The sequence below is a fragment of the Lipophrys pholis genome (genome assembly GCF_963383615.2).
Source record: "Lipophrys pholis genome assembly, chromosome: 9".
Taxonomy (NCBI): domain Eukaryota; kingdom Metazoa; phylum Chordata; class Actinopteri; order Blenniiformes; family Blenniidae; genus Lipophrys; species Lipophrys pholis.
In genome coordinates this window covers 18,519,631-18,542,665 of record NC_137639.1, presented here as the reverse complement: position 1 = coordinate 18,542,665, position 23,035 = coordinate 18,519,631, and the positions used below count along the sequence as shown (strand labels likewise).

Below are 23,035 nucleotides of genomic sequence, written 5' to 3'. Positions count from 1 at the left end.
GGAATTTAAGGACTGTTCATTAGTTCATCACTTCTTCCATGGTTCGTCACTCTCTCTCAAAAAGAAAAAAAAAAAACTCTCCATGTCGAGAACAAATAGCTTCATTCAGACAACAGGCCAGTCAGTGCTATTCAATGTCCCTCTTCATTATTAGTAGTAACAGGATGCTGCACAAAGAACTCAAACTTGCCCAGCAGGCAGACATATTTATCTAAAATATAATCTCTCCTCAATAACTTAGATCTTGGTTTTCTGTCAGACACGGTGCAAAAGCATCAGGAGCAAGCTGTTAAATGTCTGATACTGAAGATAAGCCTGTAATAATCTCATATCTACAGAAGCACATACAGATATGGTACTATAAGTACCGGTATAGTCAGTCTGTTGAGAAATACAAAGAGCCCATATTAAGCAGTTATCCCATTAAAAGAAAGCCTTTTGTGTCCTCCAGAAATTTGTGACATTACATCCGAAGCATAAGCCATCTTTCAACAGAAAATACCTGAAATCCACAAACTACAAATTCAAGGAAAACCAGTCAGGTGGCCTGAGACTGTTCAGATCACTGTACCCCATACAAAACAACAGCAGACAACAAATAGAATACACACATTTTCATTAGCAAACCACTTCCTTTTATTGCAGCCCCTTTTTCCGAAGCCCTGAGAACAATGTCTAAAAAATACTGCTGGCAAGACTATTAAAATAGGCTACATCAGTAATCTCTTAAAGGTGCACAAAAAACTGTAAACAGTAGTCAGTTTCTTTCAAAAAAACAACAACAATACATTCACAGTTCAACAAACAAGTAAAACTGACGGTCATCTGTGTTCGCCAGTGCCTCTGTACACTGACAGGGCCAGCCTGTCAATAAACCTGTCCTTTGATGGACGAGATCAGCCGCCATTAAAGGAGCGTGTCCTCGCTGTCCTCGTTGTGCGTGCAGAGCTGGGTTTTTCTCCGAGCCATGATAGCTGCCAAGACACGACACAGCATGCCACCTCTGAAAGGGCAATTTTAGACACATTTAAAGACACAGCGTGAAAATCAGATAAAAGAAAAATAAGTCACAATGTTTTTCCTTTAATGTCTGCGCTTGGCTGTAATTATATAGATTTACAGATTTAACCAGCAAGTCGAAGCTGGTTTGCACGTGCAACTCTAGCATCTAGTCTGTTTAGAACAAGAAGGAAAAAATAGTAAGTTGAAGCAACAGAAGGTTGTAGCTACTGGTATAAACTAACAAAAACAATACTGCCACCAAATGCATAACAATAGTAATACATAAAAGTACATACTGTACCTTTAACTGCATCTGAAATGGTACAATAATTCAATTTGAAACATTTACTTTTTGAACATAAATGGGCAGATACCATGACTCATGAATGTGAAACACTATAAATATATACACATACAAAATATAAAGGGAAAAAAACTATATATATATATATACACACATTTTAGTTGATTAGTCAGTGTAACATTAATTTACACATTCATCATAGGTTCTGATGACACCTGACAAAATATTTTGTGCATATTTCTGATGAAGTCTGTAATATATATATATATATATATATAGATATTCATTTCAGATTTCCCCCTAACCTATGATGAATGTGCAAATCAAAGCAACACTGACTAATCAACTAAAACGTATACCAGCACTCCATGCAGCCTTTCCTGTTGATTTAAATAGAATCAATTTACAAAGTAAATGTTAAAAATCAGCCAGTGTCTAATTGTATGTTGTTTTCACATTCACAGCACAGTATTTTGCTGTTTTTACACGGACGGGTTGAATGAGAGTGATGTGTGGAAGCAGCTCACTTCAGTCCACAGTACATCAAGTCGTCCCTGGAGGCTATGTGGAGGAGACAGTCCAAGGTGAACTCATGAGAGAGCAGCTAGAGAACAGGATCACACATGTGCGGATTAACAGTTGGAGAGTAACACCAACCAGACTCAGGAAAAAAAAAGAAGAATGAAAAAACAAAAAGGCAGGGCTCCAACTGAGTTTACCTTATCAATAGTGTCTTGATCTACAGGAATGGTCTTAAGCCAGCGCACCATGGCCTTTGTCTCTGGATTAGATGTTTTCTGGGGAGTCAGCTCACCATCTAGTAATATACAGAAATATCCAAGTTACATTTCAGTCAGATTTCCATGTGAAATGTGAATGTGTTCCCTCAGCAAGATGTTATAAACATTATCCAAAATTGACAAGTCATCATCCAAGTACACGAGCCGCTGATCTTGCAATCTGCACCTCTAACAGAAACCAGTCAGGCAGAAATCCCCCACCAGCCTCAAGCTCAGGCGTGGCTGAGTTTGACTGGTGGAAGTGTTAAGAAAGAGTAATGGGAATCATTAGTTGGAGTTGTAATCCAAAGAGGGCTTGGTCCCATCATGTAATTCAGGTCATGTTGCCTCTTGTGTATTGTATTTGTCATATTACTGACTGAGCCCCTACCGCCTCGTCGAGAATGACTAGTTTTTCAAGTGAAAAACTAGTCTAACACTTTGAGTTATAGTCCACAGGAACATTGATCACTACATTCTACTATTCACTGTATAAATAATAAGCAGTTCACAAGCAGATTTTAGATATTTGTTTAACCTTGTTGAGAGGGTTAGTGTAAACCGGCCAGAAGTAAATATAGTGGCTGACTGCTACTGTATGTGATTGTAATTTACATTTATTGATACACAATGCTTTTAAAAGGCATCTCAAACCTTTTTTAAAGCGGTGTTGAGGTGTCATATGAACATTCAGGTTGGTATGCACATGCATACAACCACATTGATTGCAAAACAGTATTTGTCAGCATAGACAAAGAGATTTAGAATGACAGATCAACAGGTCAATTTGTATCATATCTTTTGATTTAAAAACTAAGATTTTTATGTGTAAAACAAACCGTAATAACCAGGCTGGAATTTATATAAAACAGTAGAAATTGCCTTTGAAACTTTGAACTTGAAGGAAATATCTTATTTTGGAAATATTGTGAGAAAGAACAGATTTTCTTTTTTTTATATATAAGGAGTAAAGGTCAATAGTCATCAGAAAGACTACAGATATCTACAAACTCTTACTACTCTTGCATCAGTGACCAGGTACAAATACTTTTAAACTTGCTTCTACTGACATAAAACCTTATATAAATAAACAACATTAGTCATGAGTGCGTCATTTGAAATAGAAGCAAAAAAAAGTTGTGTTTAGTTGTACAGAGCTAGTTTGTTTTCTTAAAAGATGAAATAATTACACTGTTGCACTGCAAAGTATCAGTAGGGAGACTTAATATAAAAGATGGGGTATTTGTTATAAAATTTTACCCCGTTCAGATTTTTCTTTTTTTACACAAAATTCTATAGCTGTGACTCCAAAATATTTATCTTCTCATCCCTGTCCCATTCCTAAATATGTTCCTGCAGGTATGCCCAGCTGCCGATCAATAAATAAATTGATATATATTATTGATTTGCAGTTCCATTCAGTCTAATCATTTAAATAATTACTCTTTTCCTTTGTGGTATTTTCTTCCTTGTCTATTTACCAACCCCTACTGATTAAGACAGCTAGTCTGGTTCTGGTGGACGTTAACAAGGAATTAGTCCCTCCCCATTGTGACGAATGCTTCCTCGTGATGGGATTTTTCTGCCTTTATTTGCAATGTGAATTGTCCTGAATACGCAGTGAAATATTTGGTGCAATAGAATTAGAAAGGCATTTTCTATTTGAATTCATTCAGCATTACTGGTGCTCACAACAACAAAAAAAACTTAAACGTGCATATAACAATAATACTGTCACTCTCCACATAGATGCGGTGATGATGTGATCTGAGCAGGTTTACCTTCAGTGACTGAAGTTTTCCTAAGTGCGTCTATCTGCTCCTGTTTCCTCTGGACAGATTTTCTCAGCAGCTCCTGGTATTCTCTCTCCTTCTCACTCAAATGACTCAGCAGTCTGGAACACAACAAAGCAACATTTAAATTCAAAATGTTTGATTTGTGAGCAGGCAAAATCAAATACTTTACAATTATGGTAAAAACGTGGAGAAATATGTCAAACGTGAGGAAATCCGCAGAATTTTACCTTGTGGTCTCCACTCTCATGCCTCTCAGTCTCTCAGCGAGGGGAGAGTTAGAGGTGATTAGGAGGTCTGTAGGGGAGTTTGGACTGGATGCAGACAGGACGTCGTTTGTGGACTGTGTGTCTGCCAGCGCCATCGGCTGGTCGGGGAAGAGAACTACAGGAGTGTCCGGGTCTGTTGACTGTTCCCCTTGAGCATTTTCCTCAATCTCAAACGAAGACTGAAGCTGGATTTTCAGTTCTAGGAGGCAGACATGGAGAGTGAGGAAAATTAGTGAAGAACGCACTGACTGAGAGAACAAACATGCCCAAAACAAACACGTGTTGCATTAAAAGAAGCCATTTGTCACCTTGGATGAGACAGACATCTGCTTTGCAGGATTGATTTTTGTTTTTAATGTAAATGCCGAGCACACCAACTGTCTTTATCTATTGTACAATTACATATGTGACAACATGTTATACAATAGAATAGATGTCAGCTCTACCTGGAAGCAGCACAGTGATGGCGTCCTGCACTGCCTGCCTCAGAAGATTGTCCAGAGCAAACATCCAATGTGGTTTCACCTGTTGTTGCCTCAACACTTTCTTCACCTACAAATAAAGCCACATGACTGAATATGAATGCAGAGGAAATGTGTTATTACCGTGTATTTCTATATACATGCCAGTCTTATTTTCTGTTTCCAGGCACAGAGGTGACTTACAGCATCTTGGAAGCTAAACAGCACCGCCTGCAGACTGTTCAGAGGCACTGACGCGGCGAGCAGCGTCGCTCGCAGTTCCAGCAGGCCACTGGTCAGCTGCTTCCTGTCTGGGGAGTGGATATTGTCTCGCAGGCAGGTAATGAGTTTAGTAATGTGGACTGCGGTGAGCGAGGAGCCCTCACCATACTTCAAAAACAGAGAGACAGAAAAAGTAAAATGAGCGTCCAATACAGTTTTGCTGAAAGTACTTTTGGACTTTTTCAACTTTTGGACATTTTGACAACATTTTGGACGGCGTTCATTACCCAGCTTCAACGTATATTTCTGTGTTCCTTTATATTATATTTGTTTTAGCCATTTTGAAAAGACTTTTTTGTTTTCAAACCAAACAGCCTAAAACACATCAAATATAAAAAGGTCTACAAGACACAATGTCAGTATTTCGTAAAATAAATGCACTACAGAAGGAAAAACCTGATTGTTTTGAAACTTGAAACATTTTCCATAAATTTGAATTAAAAACAGGTTTGCCAGAGGAATGCTAGAAACCTGCCCCATACAAGAGGATACAGTGAGCATTGACAATGTGAAGAACTATAAACAGATAAGAATGCAAATAAACCAGCCGCGCTTGCAACTGTATTTCATCAGAGGAAAATGATTCAATAATATATTGTCAAGGTGAAAAAACAAGGACCAAGGCTCATCTGGATCGAGACTCTCAATCCCTAAATTAGTAACTTTGAAGCAAACATTTACAATCAGCGCAGACGGTCAGAATTTCATGTGGGATCCTGTTTCTGTTTAATGTGCAAGAACGGTTTGTGTCAAATCAAATCAACATGGGATCAGAATTGAAGAGAAATGTACCATGTGTCATGCAAGAAGGGATGTAATACAAATTCTGTGTTTCTGAACTAGAGCTGAGACTTTTCTTTACTTACCTGAGGCACAGCCTCCTGTATATTGGACACGACATTACTGATGTAATCGGTGAGAATCCGGTGCAGCGTGGCTCTTCTCTCGCTGTCCTTTCTCAGCATGAAAAGACCGATATTCTCCTCTGTTGAAGCTGGACTGCACAAGTCTGTTACTGAGTCATCTTGAATCCTGGACAATGAAGACATAAGATCAACAAATAGAGGAAGAAAAGACTTATGGAATTATGGTTTCCCATTTCTGGGTTAAGTGATAAAAAAACTAAACAACAAGATCTTGCAATCTGATGTGGAGATAATTTCCCCTTTTTCTATCTAGACAGGATGTAACCTGACCAGGCTGTCAAACTGAAACCTCATGGTGGTGAACTAATCGTGCAAGATCTTGTACGGATGCAGAAATAATACAAGACCTTGACTTTGCAGTTGAGCAATAATCTACTCACGACAGGAAGCTGCTGGTACTCGGTGGGCTCTCCGAGATTTCATCTCCTCTGAGGTCTGCCTGGTTCCTCCGCAGGTCGAGAGAACAAGAGAGGTCGACTGAACCAGAGTATGAATCAGTATCTTCCACAAAGATGGAGATAGGCACAGACAGGCTGCGTTGATAGTCAGCTGCAAATACAATGAGAGCGTGTTAAGAGACTTCAGGTGAAGGCAAGTCAAAAAAATCTCTGGCATTGCGTAAGCTTTGGGAGGATACCACACTCCCACATGCTTTTCTCATAAAAAAAAACAAAAAACATCTTCATATTATTAATCTCCTGTTTGGAGATACTTTGAAAACTACTGGTGTAGATGATTTTACAACGAAACTGACACACATTGGATACCATAGGGGCGCACGGTGGAAAAGTGGTTGGCGCTCTCGCCTCACAGCGAGAAGGTCCAGGTTCTAATATCGGCTTTTCTGTGCGGAATTAGCGCGTAAAGACGATGAATGGATGAATAACGTTAGGACAGTTGTACTGTCTCACCAGCACTGAGGATGTCTTTTGACTCTGATTCCTGGACAACTTTAACTTTTTTCCTGGGAGATGAGCGGAGGAAGGCGTCCATCAGTAACTTTGTGGCGGTGGCCCTGTTGTCTGGGTTTGGCACGAAACAGTTCATGATGAAGGCCTTGGCCTCGTCCGACATGCACTCTGGAACTTTGGGGTGGATCTTGAACATGCCCACCTGGATAAAGATGGCGGCAGACAATTATATTAGCTTCCCTTCATAAGAAGCCATTTCATTTCAAAGAGATTGTCAGTAGTTTTTTCATGCTGTCAGTATGGAGAAATGTGTGTAGAATTCCGAGTAAAAAATGAATTGAAACCATTTGGAATAAGGCTGTGACGTAACAGCATTTTGGAAAATGTGAATACTTTTCAGATGCCTTGTCTCTACGCTCAAAAATCACTTTCATTACCTTGAACATGGCTGCCTGAGGACTTCCCAGCTCATGGAAGGGTGTTTTGCCAGTTGCCATTTCTATAATGGTGCACCCCAGAGACCAGATATCTGCAGGCTTCCCGTAACCGCGAGGCCCCTGGTCGATGATCTCTGGGGCCATGTACTGAAGAGTTCCTATTGGAAAAATCATCGTGAAAACCACAAGAGGCAGTTAAAACACCGAAATAAAAAAAGTCGTTGTCATTTGTTCTGATAGTCTAGTGATTAATGTGTTTTACTGACCGGCAAACGTCTCTGTACAGGGGTTAATCCCTGCTAAGCGTTTTGAGGTTCCAAAGTCAGAGATCTTCAACACTCCACTGTATGTGTTAATCAGCACATTGTCACCCTGCAGCAGAGAAACACAGATGCTACAACCCCACACCATAAAACCAGAGTGAAAGTGGTATAGATTAGTGGATTCTAAAGTGAGGGGTGTGGTTTTCCCCTCCGGGGGTCACCGGTGATCTTCAAATGAGTCGGCACTTTGACAACCTGTGATCCAGACCTTAAAGACAATCAGTATGGGGCTCTGCTGACCTTGATGTCTCGGTGGACTATCTGGTTATCGTGAAGGTACTTGAGTCCCTCCAGGACCTGTTTGGTGTAGAAGATGATTGTGGCTTCATTGTCTTTCAGAGGACCCCACTTGGAGCGTAGAAGAGATGACAAACTTCCTAGAAGAAGAACCAAGCAAAAAGAAAAAAAAAAAAAAAATGTATTTCCACAGAGAGAATGACAAATATCTTCTTTCATGTGAATACCTTCACAATGGTTTCTCCAGTATTTTGCAATATTCATCAAAGCTATGAGCAGGAATGCTTCCGACGGGATGTTTCAGAGGGTTTTCTTGTCACTGCCTGGATATGGATATTATTTCCCTCCCTAAGATACAGGATTGAACCACCCACCCACTTCTTTAAAAAAACGATTTCCAGTTGATGTTGAATAATCGCACATTTGTTCACTTCCTGAATGCTGAATAAAGGCATCATCCTGTTACAAAGCCACACACCGAGTAATGAAATACAGACTAAATCTGGGTGGATAGTTATCTGTATATTTTGAGAAATATATTTCTACCAGAGAGACATCACTTTTTATTGTCCTCCCAATAACCAAAATATCTCATATCAGTCGATCAATGCACAATTATTACACGATAGAGTCCAAGAAAACACAACCAAGCAATTATCAGATCAAATGAATGTATGACTCATGTTTCTGTATCAAATACAAGAGAAAATGATTCAGTGTTTTTATAAACAGATGTGATAAGCAAGAAAAAAGCTTAAGTTAAAGAAATATTTTTACCATATATTTAAATGGATGTTCATGGATTTCATTAATCCGTCATCCATGTTTCACTCACGAATTCACTCTGAACACCCTCACTTATAAACTGACATACAAGCTATTTGCAGCCAAGACTGTTCGAAGTTTGATTCTCGGGTTTGATACCTCCTGGTACTTCTTCCATGAAGATCTTGATGAATCCTTCCTGACTGACTGAGCCCAGGTACTGGACAATATTCCTGTGTTTAAGCCTCTTGTGCAGAGCTATCTCCTCGTGGAGGGGTTGGGAATACCTGGGAAACAGCACAAAAGAACAAGTGTGTAACTAAAAGGTTGTTTGTTTTTTTTCCATTGAAGGCTGAAAACAACTCCAAAACCACATTTTCATGCTTCATGTTGAAAGTCGGGGTGAAGGTATGGGAACATTGTTATGTAAAGATCAGGTTTTTATTTCAAATATATAAATTATGCAGTGATTGGGACTCAACTGCTCAAACTCTTAACAGCACGTTCACTATTCTGTTTTGTTTTTTTGATCACTTCATAGAAGTGCATGTAAAACTGTTTGAATATCATTGAAATAATGATTTTGTTCCTTTTTTTTTCCACCTTCAAAACATAAAAACTAAAAGATTTAAAGTATGTTTAAATGATTGATTGTTATAATTATGGTGTAAAGAGGAAAAAAATACCAGATTTTATGAAACAATTTCCAAGTTTGATAAACTATATTTTTACTTATCCAATGGGATAAAATAATATAGAATAACACAAAAATGTGTTTTCAAAATGTTTATGAGAAATATGTCACTATTTGAATTAAATTAAGGGATAAATGACCTTTTCAACTGTATTTACATTAGATGCACTTGTACTTCCAGATATTATCTATATATTTGGAGGAGCGGCTGCCTTGAAGACGACCGCCTGAAAAGTAAAACAGCAGAAGAGTCACAGAGGGAGCTTTGATATGTCCAGAACGCGGATGTTTTTGTAAACGTTTGGATTTATATTTGCAGAGTTCTTTTTTGAACACAAAAATGCAGTGTATTAAACAAAGCACACAGGGAATTAAACGGCCGTGATTATGATGTCTGCAATACTCCTTCCTTTTAAGGGTATCCTGAAAAGACATTGTGAGAAACAGAGCGGCTTCTTATTCCCTAGTGAGAGATTACTTGGTTGGGAAATTAAAAAAAAGCATTTTCACATACGTGCTGTCTTTTTCAGGGATCTCCTTGATGGCAATGCGTACTTGGTTGCTCAGGTCTCTTCCAGCATAAACCACCCCGTATGTCCCTTTACCAAGAACCACCTTGTCGCCATTCTCAGTGGTCTCATAGATGTACTGCAGGATTTCCCCCCCCCCCAAAAAAAGCATGAATGAGGATTCAGTAAAAGGAAAAACTGCAGACCTGTGAGGAATTTGACAGCCGCATAGTGAAAGAAAAACTTTAGAGGAGAAAAATATGACATCAATATACAAGTTCTTCATCTTTGCGCTAATAGAAATACTGCACACTATGTTGAAATGTATGGAAATGTAATTATGTGCTTTAATTTTGACTTTCCCATGCAAGAGCTTTTGTTTTTGGCTTTTTTAAGACACTTGAGATCTAAAATGGAGCAAACCCTGCCGTACAGAAATGATGGACTGTGACTGACCTCCAGTACTCCCTCCGTTAAATGTCCAGGGTCCTGAGCGGGGTCCACAGCCTGCTGGAGCAGAGAGTTCACCAGTTCGCAGAAACTGGTGGGATGACAGTGTGAAAAGAAAATGAAGGTAAATTGACAGCTCTCGGGAGTATTTGTGACGTATGGGGTCCATTATATTACAATTTTCCCAAGTGAAGAAAAAGGTTTTGAAGGAGAACACTTGAGACATAGAAAGGCTTTTACTCACAGAGCATAAGCAACATATATGTGAAATAAAGAAAAAAATATATTTTTGTAAATATAATCACCTGCACGGGGATGTCACCTTGCTGTACTGAGCAGTTTTTGATTAACTTGTTGTTGCAAATATCTGCCATCTTTGCTTTGGAATGCAAATATCATGAGGCTCTGCCTTTATTTTCACAAACCCAACTTTAAGATCGTTAAAAAAACATAACCGAAGATATATTAGCTACTGCTTTATCCATCCATCTTCTATATAGCATTGTCCAACTTCATGTTTTCCTGGCCTAAAACACCTTTAATTACTTTGTTACTACAATCTGATTGACAAAAATGCTACCCCGTCTTTTATTAAAAGGGTGAAATACGACTGTGACTTTCTTTTTATTAATCTGGCCACATCTGGTAGGCAGAGGCAACCTGAGTGTTAAATGGTTAGGTCCCACATTGGCACAGCAATGAGTTCCCGGTGCAGTGGATGTACAATAGAACTCAAGGGTACATGAATTAAAAAAAGAAAAAAAGCTACCTCTTGTGTAAGATGCCGCCAGAGGAAATGTACTATTGTGAATTGGGCCAAGTGGTTTATGCACAGGGGCGAAAAAAAATTATCTGTCCTGAGGTTACTTTTAAAAGGGCAACAAAGGATATGACTCACACAGAGTAAATAGTTGATACTTGTTTCTCTACGTCACTGATTATACTAAATGTAAAAGAAAAAATGCTTTTCCCATTCTCTTGCCAACATCATCTCCTATATCTGGTAATGATGACCTCTTTACCTTTATGTAGATTATACACAGTCCATTTGTCAGCAGCAGGCTGCGTTTCACACTAAAAATAGATGGTTTCCCCCCCCCCCCCTTTTTGACAAAAATAAACAGGTAGAAGCTCGGAAATGTGGACCAGAGGGGGGTGGATCCCTCCCATCCTCCCAGAAAAATTCCATCCTGGTTGTTAAGCAAGTCACACACGCACACAAACACTGAAATACATAATGTGTTTGTCGTCACTCACCCTTTACAGTGAATTTCTGAGGGAAAGCAGAGCTGGAAGTCATCCGAGTTGTAGTGGACATACAGAAAGCAGCTCCTCTCATCAATCTTTGATGCACTTTTGAGAAAAAAAAAATACAAATACAGATTTTATGTCCAAACTGAAAGAAAAAAAAAAAAGTGTTCATTTAATATTAACCTACATACAATGACATTCACACACACTCCACAGAAGTTAATCTGTTTGTATTCTAGTGTTAGATTCAGGCAAAACAACCGGAGAAACATTTACCAATTCTGTGATATGACTGATATCCAGATATAAAACTCCAATACAAGAGTTTTTCCATGACCCACCAACAATCTTAGACACAAACTGTTAACATTTTCAAAGAAGCCCGCCAGTTGAGCATTTCCCAGGCAGCAAATTGTAAGATAAAGATGGGCTAAAGTTCACAGTAGCACTGATCCGTAGTAATGGAGGACTCAACAAGTTGTCCACAAATGGCAAGGAGCTATTTTGACAGAGCAGAACTCTGACAGCACGGCCAAGTGTTTCCTCGACAACCCGTGTGTTTTGGGTCCTCTGGCTTTCCTGTGGGCTGAAACACGCCCCGAAGTACAAAGAGATGTTTGCACACGCTGTGCTCCACTTTACCTCACTCCCCGGATTGCAGATGCTGGGAAAGTCCACTGGTGTAATCCTTTCTGTAAAAAGTGTAAATAAGTGAGTGAGCAAACACGATGACGAGTCAGTCAAGTTTTCCTGCATCTACATGAATGGGAGAGAAAAAGTGAACGGCTCTCGAGGTGAGGGAAAAGACTTTTCTCTCACACACACACAATAAACTGAAGAAACAGCACGCCCGTATATTTTTCTGAACAAACATTAACCAGGAACATGAATCTTCCTTTCCTTATGCAGTTCTGAGCATGTGCAGAGGCAGAGGTTGAAGCACAAGGAGGTCTGCATACCTTTAAGAATGTGACATGTTGCAACTGGACAGTGCGACTCTCGTCCTCCTCGCTAACACGGACTATTGCTGGTTGGAGGAATTTACTGGGCTCCAGAACAAGCACCTGAGAAAACATACATATGATTCCAGAAAATGTATCTCCACTGTTTGCATTGTTTCTTATTCCTTCATCCACTAACATGAGTAAACAAATGAGTTAAAACATTTTTTTTAAATGAATGAAGGGAAAATGGCTACAATAACAATAAGCAAGCAGACAGGCATATGCACAAACACATACATATACTTCCTTCAGCAACCAATACAATGGCCACACAACAGTAAAAACTGCTTAGGAAGGAAGCTTTTTTTCCCCCTCCACCCATCTCTAGACGCCGGTTGAACAATTAATAACCAACAACTTTAGTCCTGAAGTCTCCGATCACCGATTTATGTTAGAAAAAGACCATAGATTTCATGTCAATCCTCCCAGTTTTTGTTGTACCAATTGTTTTGATTAACTAAACTAATTGACAATGCTTGTGAAGCCTTCATCTTTACAAAAGATGCTATTGATGATCATATATTGTTGCACTTCATATTGAAGTACTCTGTGTTGTCTTACCGGGCAGCGGTCTGTTGAGACGGTGGGTTTGCAGGTCTGCATGAGCAGCTCCATCCAGAAGTCCACCATGTCTTGTTTAGGTGATCTGACCTCAGGTGGCTTGGTAAACTGGCGGTACAGGATGTACGTCTCCATAATGGACGCCACATACCTAAAACGGATCAAAATACAGAATCTGGTCTCTTTCTAACTGCTTCCAAACGCACATGGTTCGTTACAACTCAAAACAAAACCAGTGACTAAATGTTGATCTTGAATCTGTATGATCAGCTCGGATTATTAATGAGCGATTGAGTCTCACCATATAGGGGCCTTGAGTCTGTACAACTTCTCAGAGGCTTCAATAACTTTTTTGTGTTCCTTGGAAAGAATGTTCGCACCGAGGTAGAAACCGACATCCCAGTAGTCCTTCATCTTCTCCAAACTACCCTTCCTACCAAGCAGGGTATTTAACGTCACACCTGGATTCAACACAAACACACAGAGGGGAAAAAAAACAAAAACAACCTTAGAAATAATCACTGGATGAAAACCCTCAGCACAAACGCAAGAGCATTGAACTGTCAGTGTGCTGGGATGGACCGCGGACGAAACAAAGCAGCACATTTTGAAGGTTGGTGCATCATTTGCACACGATCGGATTAATTTTTGCATTCGTGGGTTTTCTCAAAGGTACTCTGCCAAAAACATGTGTTTGACTTTACTTGCCGACTCTAATGCACCCGTAGGTGTGTATGTGAGTGTGTGTGAAAGTCTGTCTCTGCGTTTGACCTGTGATCTAATAGTGACTTCACTTGTGCAGTGCGACCTTGCCTTTGCACAATGTCTGTATTCAACAAAGTAGTGCAGGAAATGGGGTGGGTGGATAAACTCTAAAGATTAGTGTGAACTCCAAAGGACGTGTCATGACACGTAGCGTTAAATGCGGCAACGCTGAAGAAAATTCTCACAAGTGCCAACGTGAACACAGATAAAGATTTTTTGTTTTGTTTTCTAAATAGTAAATCTGAATATATATATAGAATAATACAATTAAGAGAGGGCAGCATAATTAAAATCTTAAACATTTGCACTTATACATTTGCAAAGGCGGTCATACTTGGAGGGCTATAATCCTGTATGATTTCTACGTTTTCACTTAAACGCATTTGATTGTAATGAGCGGTTCAATATCAGGCGTCATGATGACTCATTCATTAAGTTCAAGTGTGTTGGAGTAGGAAAACATTGACAACACGCTGGACCGGAAGTGTCGGGATTAATTTGAACAGTGCAAATACTGAAGCATTTACAGCACAATATAAACGTGCAAATGACAAACAGGGAATGTCATCAAAGACTTTCCCCGGTGGTAAAACAATCATCTGACAAAATCACCTATTTTGCGCAGCTCAATGGAAGTCTCAAATTCATGGCCCGCTGCCATGAGGAGGACCACACTGTTGATGCACGAGTGAAGCGTTGGCTCCGTCTCAAAAGCTTTTCCATACCTGCAAAATCACGATGAAGCAAACCGGTGAATAAAACAGGCGGGAAAAGAAATTGCACATTAGAATGTATTGAATTATTTGTATAAAACAAGAAGCTATTGCAACAAAGTTATGCGATCGGATCTGTCGTGAAATGAAACCGGTAAAAGCAAAAGACAAATGCTGCGTTATTGAGGTGGAAACGTTTGTATGACGAGTCCGAAGACAAACAAAATGTACCAATAGCAGGCCTGGTCTCTGCTGCGCTGGTCAGTGAACCCTGAGCTCATAAACGTGTCTTTGTAGATCCGTCCGCACAGGCAGTAGACGTCTGATCCCACCTTCTTTCCCGACTCCACGATGGGAAGAATTTCTTCCAGAGCTTTTGCGCGATCTCCAGTGTGATTCCTCCTGGGAATTGGGAGAAAAACAACAACACATTCATATGATTCGGCTTTGGCAACGCCATTGCCATATTCCCTTGTGGGTATATACCAAGCAACAAAGTAGTTGAGAGCTGCAGGCGGCACAAAGGTGAAACTGAAGAACAGGAAACTGTTTACATTTCACTATGCTGACTCGTCAGAAAAAACAAGGACATGCAGTAGTTGGTATGTGGGTGCGGGTACCTGTTTAGAGCAAATATATAGTGAAACTTGATATTCTGATGCTTTGCTACCATGCACATGGGCAGGTCAGTGAGGGTCTCCACCAGGTTGATCATGGAGTCATAGTCCTGAGAAAAACAATTCCCGGTTATAATGTACAATTTGCTTTGGAAAGGATGAAAACATAAAGAATTATTTAGATACTTTTTTGATGCATTTTGAGGTTGTTGTTGTTTTTTGGTGCACATGCAAATACAATCAGATCTATCAATACCTTCACAGAAAGCAAAGGCAACAATTATTTGCAAAAATTAACTATTCAAAATAAATTAAGCGATAAACTTCTGCAAAGCTTTTAAATGTTTATTTATCATTATTTTGCTAAATAAAATGATACGTTTGAAAAGCCTCGCTTGTTTCAGCCTTGTTATTTATTATACTTACGCGTCATTGTTGTACTTTTGATATGTCAATGCAGTCCCCCATAGACACCCAGATATATAAACATATAAATACAAACCTGGATGTCTCTGTAGGACAACAGCAGGTTCATGACTATGTCCGGCGTGAGCAGCTCTACGCTATCCAAGCGTTTCTGGATGCGGCTCAGCTCCTCGCTCAGGGCCTGGCCGCTGAATCTCTCACGCGCCATCCGGATCTCGTGCCTGATTGACTCCCGGAAATACTCACTGTCAGCACAAAAGAAAGAAAACATGAGTAATTCCACGATTTCGCAACCTCCGGTAGAGCCGCAAGCTGAACGTGGGGGAAGCTGTAATTTCCAGCATTTATGTGTAATATGAAACCTCGTCGTGGCACCTTGTCAGCAAAGCACATAATGAAGAAGAGATCGTCAGCGTTGCCTGTACCTGGACTGAACGTGCACGTTGTTGAGCAGGTGCACCAGCCTCTCCACCAGCGGAGTGAGGAGGGGCTCCAGCTGGAAAGTCGGCTGCATCAGCTCGTTGATGCAAGTCATCATCGTGGCGTCGCAGGCAAACACTTTGCCCTGCGGTGACACCATGTAAGGAATGAAGGTGTAGCTCCCACACTGCTCCTGGGGAGAAACAATGCAGGCTCTACGTGAGAACAATTAACACTGGAGGGTTCTGTCGGAGAAGTGTCACCTTTGATCATGAAATGAATGAAATCAATAATTACAAAGAATTCTTCATCACGCAGACAATATTTTACTAATGACCCTCTATATGTATTTGGATTAACACCTGTGACGGGATAAGGATTATTGTGGAAGATTTAGTTATTAAAATCTTCATTTAATAATCCATTATTTTTACATTCAGTATTTTGTCTTATACTATTTAATTACTTCCATCAACTGTTTTTGTATATTTGTGTTGCAAATACAGTTTTACAATGATTTTGTCTTTTTATTATTTAATTTAATTTATGCTCTAAAATGGCTTTTCAATCCAGTTTTCTTTCAATAAAGTTCAATAATCACTCTTAGTCTACCATTGCCCCCCCCCCCCCCCCCCCCCCCCCCCTCTCGTGTTGTTTTGACTGTCCTTCTCATCACAGTCGGTCACCTGTGACTTCCTTCAAGTTTTACCTGCAAGTTCTGGATAAGGATTGACTGAATGATTCCACTGAAACTGCAGCGCATTTGTTATAAACTAAAACAACTATTTCGTATCTAAAATTATGACAAGATGATAAACAGAAAATTGTCATTATTGCTATTATCATTAACACTTTAGAGTGTCTTGAGGCATCAATAAATTGTCTGTGCACACAGTTAAATATTTACTATTATTGTGCTATCACCAGCAGGTTGTTGTTTTTTTATTTTTTTTATTTGGGCATTTCTTTGCAGCATATAAATGTGCATTTTTATTTAGGGACATTGTTTTTTGACACATTTTAGCACAGTGCACATGATATTTGTAGATCACAGTTTTCAAAGAACGGGCCAGGCTTCACCCTGGGGGGCACCAGAGAAGTACAGTGGCCCAACAGCAGGTAAGATCTGGGAGTCAGAGGTATGCTCTTCCCCAAAATGGCTTTTCCCTTTTAATTTTTGAGACAAAAACGAATTGGATGGTAAAACTAATAATCATTTCTAAGACAACCATGAAGTGATTGTAAGTCCAGTAGAGAATACATAAATCGTGCGAATGGCTGGAGTGCAAAACAATAACAAAGTGGATGCAGACTACGTAAGACATTTCAAATAATAGGGGCATGAATCGCTAACAGATATGTGCTTTTTTATGGTCTGTGGATCTGAAGACCTGTTTGGTATAAGGTGAAAGGTGAAAGGCATTAGGTTGCCAAGCATCCATCCAATAAGCACAACGTTTAGAGGAATGGCGAGTGCAGAGTGACAGATGGAGGAGTATGTTGTATGTTGTCTAAACTCTGATATGGGGGCTCATGGTTCCATGTTTTGGAGAAATAAACAAACAAACAAACAAACAAAAACTCCTGGTCTCAGGCTTTAGATTCTTAAAGCACACTTTTTTTTGTATCATCATATCTTCATAAGAGTAAGAAAGGGACACGTTACCTTCACAGCCTGCAGATCCGTGTCTTGCTTGTAACAGTATAAGATGATGTTATTGGTCATGCTGAAGCTTTCTCTCACTCCAAGGTGATAAAAAAGTGAGGGCTGGCAGAAAGTGTCGCTCATCTCCACCACTGCCACATCTGCGGGAGGATCATTTCAAAGTGCGCGTGAGTTACGCGTAAAGAAAAACACGCGCGTTTACGCGTAAACCTGCCAATTTACACCTCCTGCGTGCCTGCACTTGCCTGCGTTGTAGAAGTTATCCAGGATGTCTGTAGTGCCCAGGGAGATTCTCTCAAACGAGATGGTTCTAAAGACGGCGTGTGCGTCCGCGCAGGCTTCCTTCAGACACTTGAGTGACAAGTTCTCCTCAGTCTGCGGCACCGACGCGTCCTCGCTCACGATGTACGTGACGGACACGGGTCTGGTGCGGCTCCGCGGGGACACGACGTGTTTCCCCGGCCCGCCGCCTGCGCTCAGCTCGATCGCCAAAGAGTCCTGCCACAAACTCCCGGCGGACACCCACACCGGATCCTTCCTCCTCAGCTCGTGCAGGCTCATCCGCCTGCGCTCCGTGGTGTACATGTTCTCACTTCGGTCCGCGGGTCAAACTCAAAGTCTGGGTTAGGACCGCTTCCACTAAACTGCAGCTCTGTTGCAATTCCCCAGGTGTGTCACCGCCCTCGCGGGAGCCACATATTTACCAATACTGGAGTCACTGTGCTCCTCGCGCCATGATCCGCCTCCTCTCCTCCTCCCACTCTGCTCCGCCCGTCGGCCTGAAACTGGAGTCCTCTCTGCCTCGACTCTCTCATGACCTCTGCTGTGAAATATTATTCAGCAGGACTTTCCCGCGGCCAACATGTACTTTTGTCTCCCATTGATACGATTAATGATTAGTTTTTCCTCTTTCATTCAGGATACTTGGTCTTACTTATCCAACTCAGGGATGATCTCAGCTGACTATGGTTAAAAACCGAAACTTTTCCAATTGACTGCATTTATGCATCATCAACAGATTTCTTCAATTCTATGCTGGTTAGCCACCAAAAGTGCATTTCAGGTCATGTCCCAACTCCATGCTTTCTGGTGGCTCACTTGAAAATGATCCTATTTAACCATACCTCCATGTTTTATCTTTTTTTTTCTTCATATATCTCTAATCCTATTGTGTTGTAATGAAATCTCAAAATTTTTCTCTTTACACTGCTTTAATACCCCTTGTTTCTTTCTTCTTTGTCTGTCAAAACTGCTATAAAATAACTAAATAAATGCTGCAGATTTTCAGCAGCCCACCCATAATGTGAATCTGCAGTTTCACTAAAGATACTCTATGACATGTTCAAGAACCCAAATCCAGAAAAGTCAATATGTGTGACAACTTGCAAAAAGCAGAGATTGGATACTGATGATCAGGAGCAACAGCTACATAAAGTTATAGTGTAGCACATTGTTACATCACCCACCTAATTGTGGCATAAAACTGTTTAATTTCATGTCCTTTGTGTTAAAGACACGACAGGCACACACGTTGCATCTTGTGTTGGCTCTTGTTTCTCATCATTCAGAGGTGTTAGTAAAGGTATTTTGATTGTTATAGTCTTTCTGTTGTGTTGCACCAGTCTGATCTTTCTCTAGAAAGACATCTTGGCCTTGTAAAGTGACTTCATTCATTTGTGAATCTCTTTATAAAGTGGTGGCCGACTGCAGCAACTGGTGGCCCACGAACCTATATTTCGCAGGTTGGGAATCAATATCCAGAATACATGAAATAGTAAGCTTTTCATTGAATTTGTTGTCATAATTTTCAAAACTCTTTATGGTAGAAGTGTTTGGTCACTAGTTGGGGTAGCGAGAATAACATGTTATGGTCCATGTTCAGAGGAATTACTGGCGATGTGTCAAATGATTATATGCAGAACAGTTTATCGGCAGACTATTTCTATGCAAATAAGATATTTTCTTTCAGTTACACTAATAATGGTTATCCAGTCTTTAAAGTAAAAGTTGAATTCTATGCTAAAAGTCAACAAGAATAGTAAGACAACAAACCACACAGGCACAATAGTGGCTGGTGACATTAAATATGCAGATATCCTTTAAATGAATGGTCTTCTGCAAAGGGAATGTGCCTTATAATTGATGCAATAAATGTTTATTATTATCTATGGTAGGAGACAGGCACAGATGTGAAAAACAAGGAAAAACCTGCTCATGGGTTTTAGGTAAAAAAAAAATTCTTCAGACAGTGTAAATCTTAAATCTTTATTTATATTGTACAAAAATGAAAACTGACTATGAATACTTCTGAACTGATGAAAACGAAAGTATTTAAATACAAATGGGGGAACCACAAAATAAAGCTTCCATTTCTTTCCCCACACTAAAGAGCCAAAAGACAAGGCTTTTACAAGCAGTGTGTTTGTAATGTTTACTCTGACAATGAGCGATGCTTACGAGACACAACTAGAGTTCACGTTCCAATAATGTGATGTACACTTCCACTTACAGAATAGACGATGAACTGGAGTTAGTACTCAGTGCAGACCCCCAAAATATATATATATATATATATATATATATTGAACAAATAGAAAACAATACCTCTATCTGGCACTGAGCACTAATTTATTGTGAGCGCTGTTCAATGTGAGAACAGTCATGCATCACGCAGATATTACACAAACAACCTGAGAATAGGAAGTCTTCTTCAAGACAGTTGTGGCAAGTTTAAGTAATAGTTCAGTAATTACACAGTATATACTCCAAAACCAAACTTGTTCCAATATTTTAACTGATTCCTGATTATACCAGTTTAATTTGTTTGCTCCCGCACCAGCAGAAGGACGCCCCCCCCCCCCCCCCCCCCCGCTTTTTTTTTCTCCAAATATCTTGACACCTACGATGCCTTTAACTAACCTGAATTAATTTGGGCAAAAGCAATACGTTGGAACGACTCATTCATCAAGGCCCTCGTCTTCTTCATCTTCTTCTCCCCGCTTGGCATCCACCTCGCTCGTGTCTGAGAACTCGTGCAGGAGGACGTACTCGCGGCTGCTGAAGCCGAACTTCAGAACATCCTTTTCTTTGAGCTCGTAGTAGCGCTGGGTGTCGATGCGCTGGTTGTTCAGGTAGGTACCGTTTCCAGAACCAAGGTCAATTATGTAAGGCCTCACTCTGCGGCCAGTGGTGCCATCTGCCCGTGTGAACGCCATTAGTCTGCAGAAGCACAAGGGGGCATCATTTCATTGTACAGCAACAAGCACAAATTGGTACAAAAGGTAGAGCTTCAATGTTTCACTGATTGTACCAATTATTAATTCTAAAACTTCAGAAATTATGAAACGTTTTAGCAGATGATTGTAACTCCTACCTGTACTGGAATACTGCATGTTGTTTGGAGCAGGATGGGTGGTCAATGGGAATATCGGCAATTTTCCGTTGACGTCCCAACAAATAGGCACTCTGTCTGTGGATGTACATGACTGGGAGGGGCTCGTCGTTCTTGAAAGGGTACAGTCGCCACCGCCGCTTTGGAATACGTGCCTCGGGCGGCTCGTTGTACTTGATCACCACCCCCCGGAATGTGTTGGTGTCTTCCGTGAGTGCCCCCGAAAGCTCAAAGTTCGGCTTCTCTTTCTCGGCTGGAGGAGCGTTTGGGTCACTGCCCTCTTCGACTGACTGCCCAAAAGCTTCTTCCTGGCTTTCTTCGCGCCGCTGGCGATTCTCCCTGCGCCGCTCATCGTGCTGCTGTCGCTCTGCCTGCTGGGATGCAAGCGCACCGCGTTCTCGTTGTCGGTCTCCGCCGCGGTCTCTCTCCCGAGGCGGCCTGTCAGTCTCCCATCTGCTCCGCCTCTCTTCTGGTTGATCATTTCGTCGTCTCCTCTCGTCACCACTCCCCCTGTGGTCATCACGTTCCTGTGACAATTTTAGAAAGAATATATTCATATAAACAGTTCCATCCAATTGTGCTTCTGGACGAAAGTGTATTTCAGCTTGCGGAGAAACATTGCAGAATGGGTTAGATGAGAAGCTGAATGGAGGCACTACTACAGAGCACTTTAAAAAGAGGTATAGGAGGATTATTTCAAAAGGCTATGCAGACGAAGAGGGGTTAAGTTGAGGGGTCACATTGTATATTTGTTTTGGTTAACTCATAATTAAGATTGTTATGTAAACACTAAGTGGAGATGAAGATGAGGTGAGAGGGCAATGTGTTTTTGTTAACCAAAATCTTGTATTTGAAGCAGGTAGGAATTTAAAGGTATTTACTTCTTCCGACTGCTTTTCAAGCGCTGTTTTGTTTAAAATAGACTTTTATGCTTGAAATAGAAATAAAAAAAACTTAGAAGATAATGGATTATCACTTTAACATATATAAATAAATAAATAAATAAAGTCATTAAAGCAAACGAAATCTGACTAATTTGTGAAATTAAAAAAATATATACAATTTTGACAGCAAATGTCAATATCATAACAGATAATAGTAACATCGCAGTGTTGACACCACGGGGAATGGGAAACCTATTTTATAACCACCCGCTTTATCTTCACGTCGCCTCCGCGGTGAGGACTGCGGCTCCTCTGGTTTCTCGGGGACCTGCTGCCTCTTCTTGCGGGGGAAGGCTCCCTTCTACCCGGTGAGCGGTCCCTCGTCCGAGCAGGAGACCTGCGTGATTAAACGAAAAAGACCGAAGTCATTTCAGCACTGTTCAGTCCGTGTAAACACGCCACCAGTTGCTAAACTGTGATGAAGCAACTTCCTTGATTTCGCGGGTCAACTTGAGTGACATTTGCTGTTAAGTTTAATCTAATAAATGACGATGGAACTAAGCTTATGTGGAGTTGCCGTGTTTACCTGCTTGTTGTGCTCCTCTGCGGACTGGAGCTGCCCGGGGATCTAGACCTGGAGCGGCGGGATGTTTGTGGCCTAGCCGGGCTCAGCTTCTCCTGCTTTATCTTCACCTCCGGAGAGTCTCTTCTCCTGTGCCGCTTCTCTTTAGCCATCCTTGGAGGTTTGTACTCGGCCGAGTGTCGTTTATTAAGCAGACACCACCATTCCGCCTGCAAAGTACAGAAAAACAAAGGAAAGCGTCGCAGTGAGAAAAAAAAAAAAAATTCCACAATGCTCGCACGACACCTTTCCGGTTACTGCGGTCCTTCACAGATTAATGTCCGGTTGGTTTCTGTCTACGCTTCTATTGGTTCTGCTGTGACTTTCTGTACAGTATGTGTGAATTTTAAATGTATTTATTTCCTTCATCTCAAAAAAAAGGCCAAATCATTGCAAAATATCATTAGCTGATATTTTCTAAATATTCATTCAATGTAATGTTGATGTTTGTGACCGTTGGTATTTTACAACGTTTGTAGTAAAATAAAATGAAAAACAAACCCTAACATTAACATTAAAGCTAACGTGGTTGGCGAACACTTACATTGTTACATTATTCAATGTTTTATTTAT

General features: G+C 40.6%; 2 protein-coding genes across 2 annotated transcripts; both read right to left on the bottom strand.

The window, feature by feature from the left end:
• LOC308114507 (mitogen-activated protein kinase kinase kinase 5) lies at nt 1-18,244 on the bottom strand. Its single transcript, XM_080471432.1, has 28 exons — nt 17,811-18,244; nt 17,566-17,705; nt 15,905-16,092; nt 15,556-15,724; nt 15,057-15,163; nt 14,668-14,838; nt 14,336-14,448; nt 13,260-13,419; nt 12,959-13,109; nt 12,353-12,457; nt 12,036-12,085; nt 11,400-11,495; nt 10,149-10,233; nt 9,698-9,831; nt 8,649-8,776; nt 7,728-7,864; nt 7,431-7,536; nt 7,165-7,322; nt 6,728-6,929; nt 6,197-6,365; nt 5,757-5,922; nt 4,813-4,998; nt 4,594-4,699; nt 4,109-4,346; nt 3,867-3,979; nt 2,026-2,123; nt 1,834-1,910; nt 1-1,003 (listed from the first exon to the last, which is right to left on the bottom strand). The coding sequence occupies exons 1-28, from the start codon at nt 18,148-18,150 to the stop codon at nt 907-909; spliced, it is 3,990 nt and encodes a 1,329-aa protein (XP_080327558.1). The 5' UTR covers nt 18,151-18,244; the 3' UTR covers nt 1-906.
• Nucleotides 18,245-20,424: 2,180 nt separating this feature from the next.
• On the bottom strand, nt 20,425-22,738 carry snip1 (Smad nuclear interacting protein). Its single transcript, XM_080470688.1, has 4 exons — nt 22,427-22,738; nt 22,108-22,237; nt 20,939-21,483; nt 20,425-20,784 (listed from the first exon to the last, which is right to left on the bottom strand). Exons 1-4 carry the CDS (start codon nt 22,573-22,575, stop codon nt 20,523-20,525), a joined length of 1,086 nt encoding a protein of 361 aa, XP_080326814.1. The 5' UTR covers nt 22,576-22,738; the 3' UTR covers nt 20,425-20,522.
• Nucleotides 22,739-23,035: the final 297 nt, after the last annotated feature.

What these genes read in the sequence shown, in the direction of transcription:
- LOC308114507 (XM_080471432.1), bottom strand. Translation starts at nt 18,150, where the DNA reads ATGTACACCACGGAGCGCAGGCGGATGAGCCTGCACGAGCTGAGGAGG. An exon ending in TAGTCCACCGAGACATCAAG is followed by an intron (nt 7,537 to 7,727) that starts GTCAGCAGAGCC and finishes TCTCTGCTGCAG; the next exon opens with GGTGACAATGTGCTGATTAA. An exon ending in CATCACTGTGCTGCTTCCAG is followed by an intron (nt 4,347 to 4,593) that starts GTAGAGCTGACA and finishes TCTGCCTCCTAG; the next exon opens with AACTGAAAATCCAGCTTCAG.
- snip1 (XM_080470688.1), bottom strand. Translation starts at nt 22,575, where the DNA reads ATGGCTAAAGAGAAGCGGCACAGGAGAAGAGACTCTCCGGAGGTGAAG. An exon ending in GCGACGTGAAGATAAAGCGG is followed by an intron (nt 21,484 to 22,107) that starts GTGGTTATAAAA and finishes AAATTGTCACAG; the next exon opens with GAACGTGATGACCACAGGGG. An exon ending in CATGCAGTATTCCAGTACAG is followed by an intron (nt 20,785 to 20,938) that starts GTAGGAGTTACA and finishes GTGCTTCTGCAG; the next exon opens with ACTAATGGCGTTCACACGGG.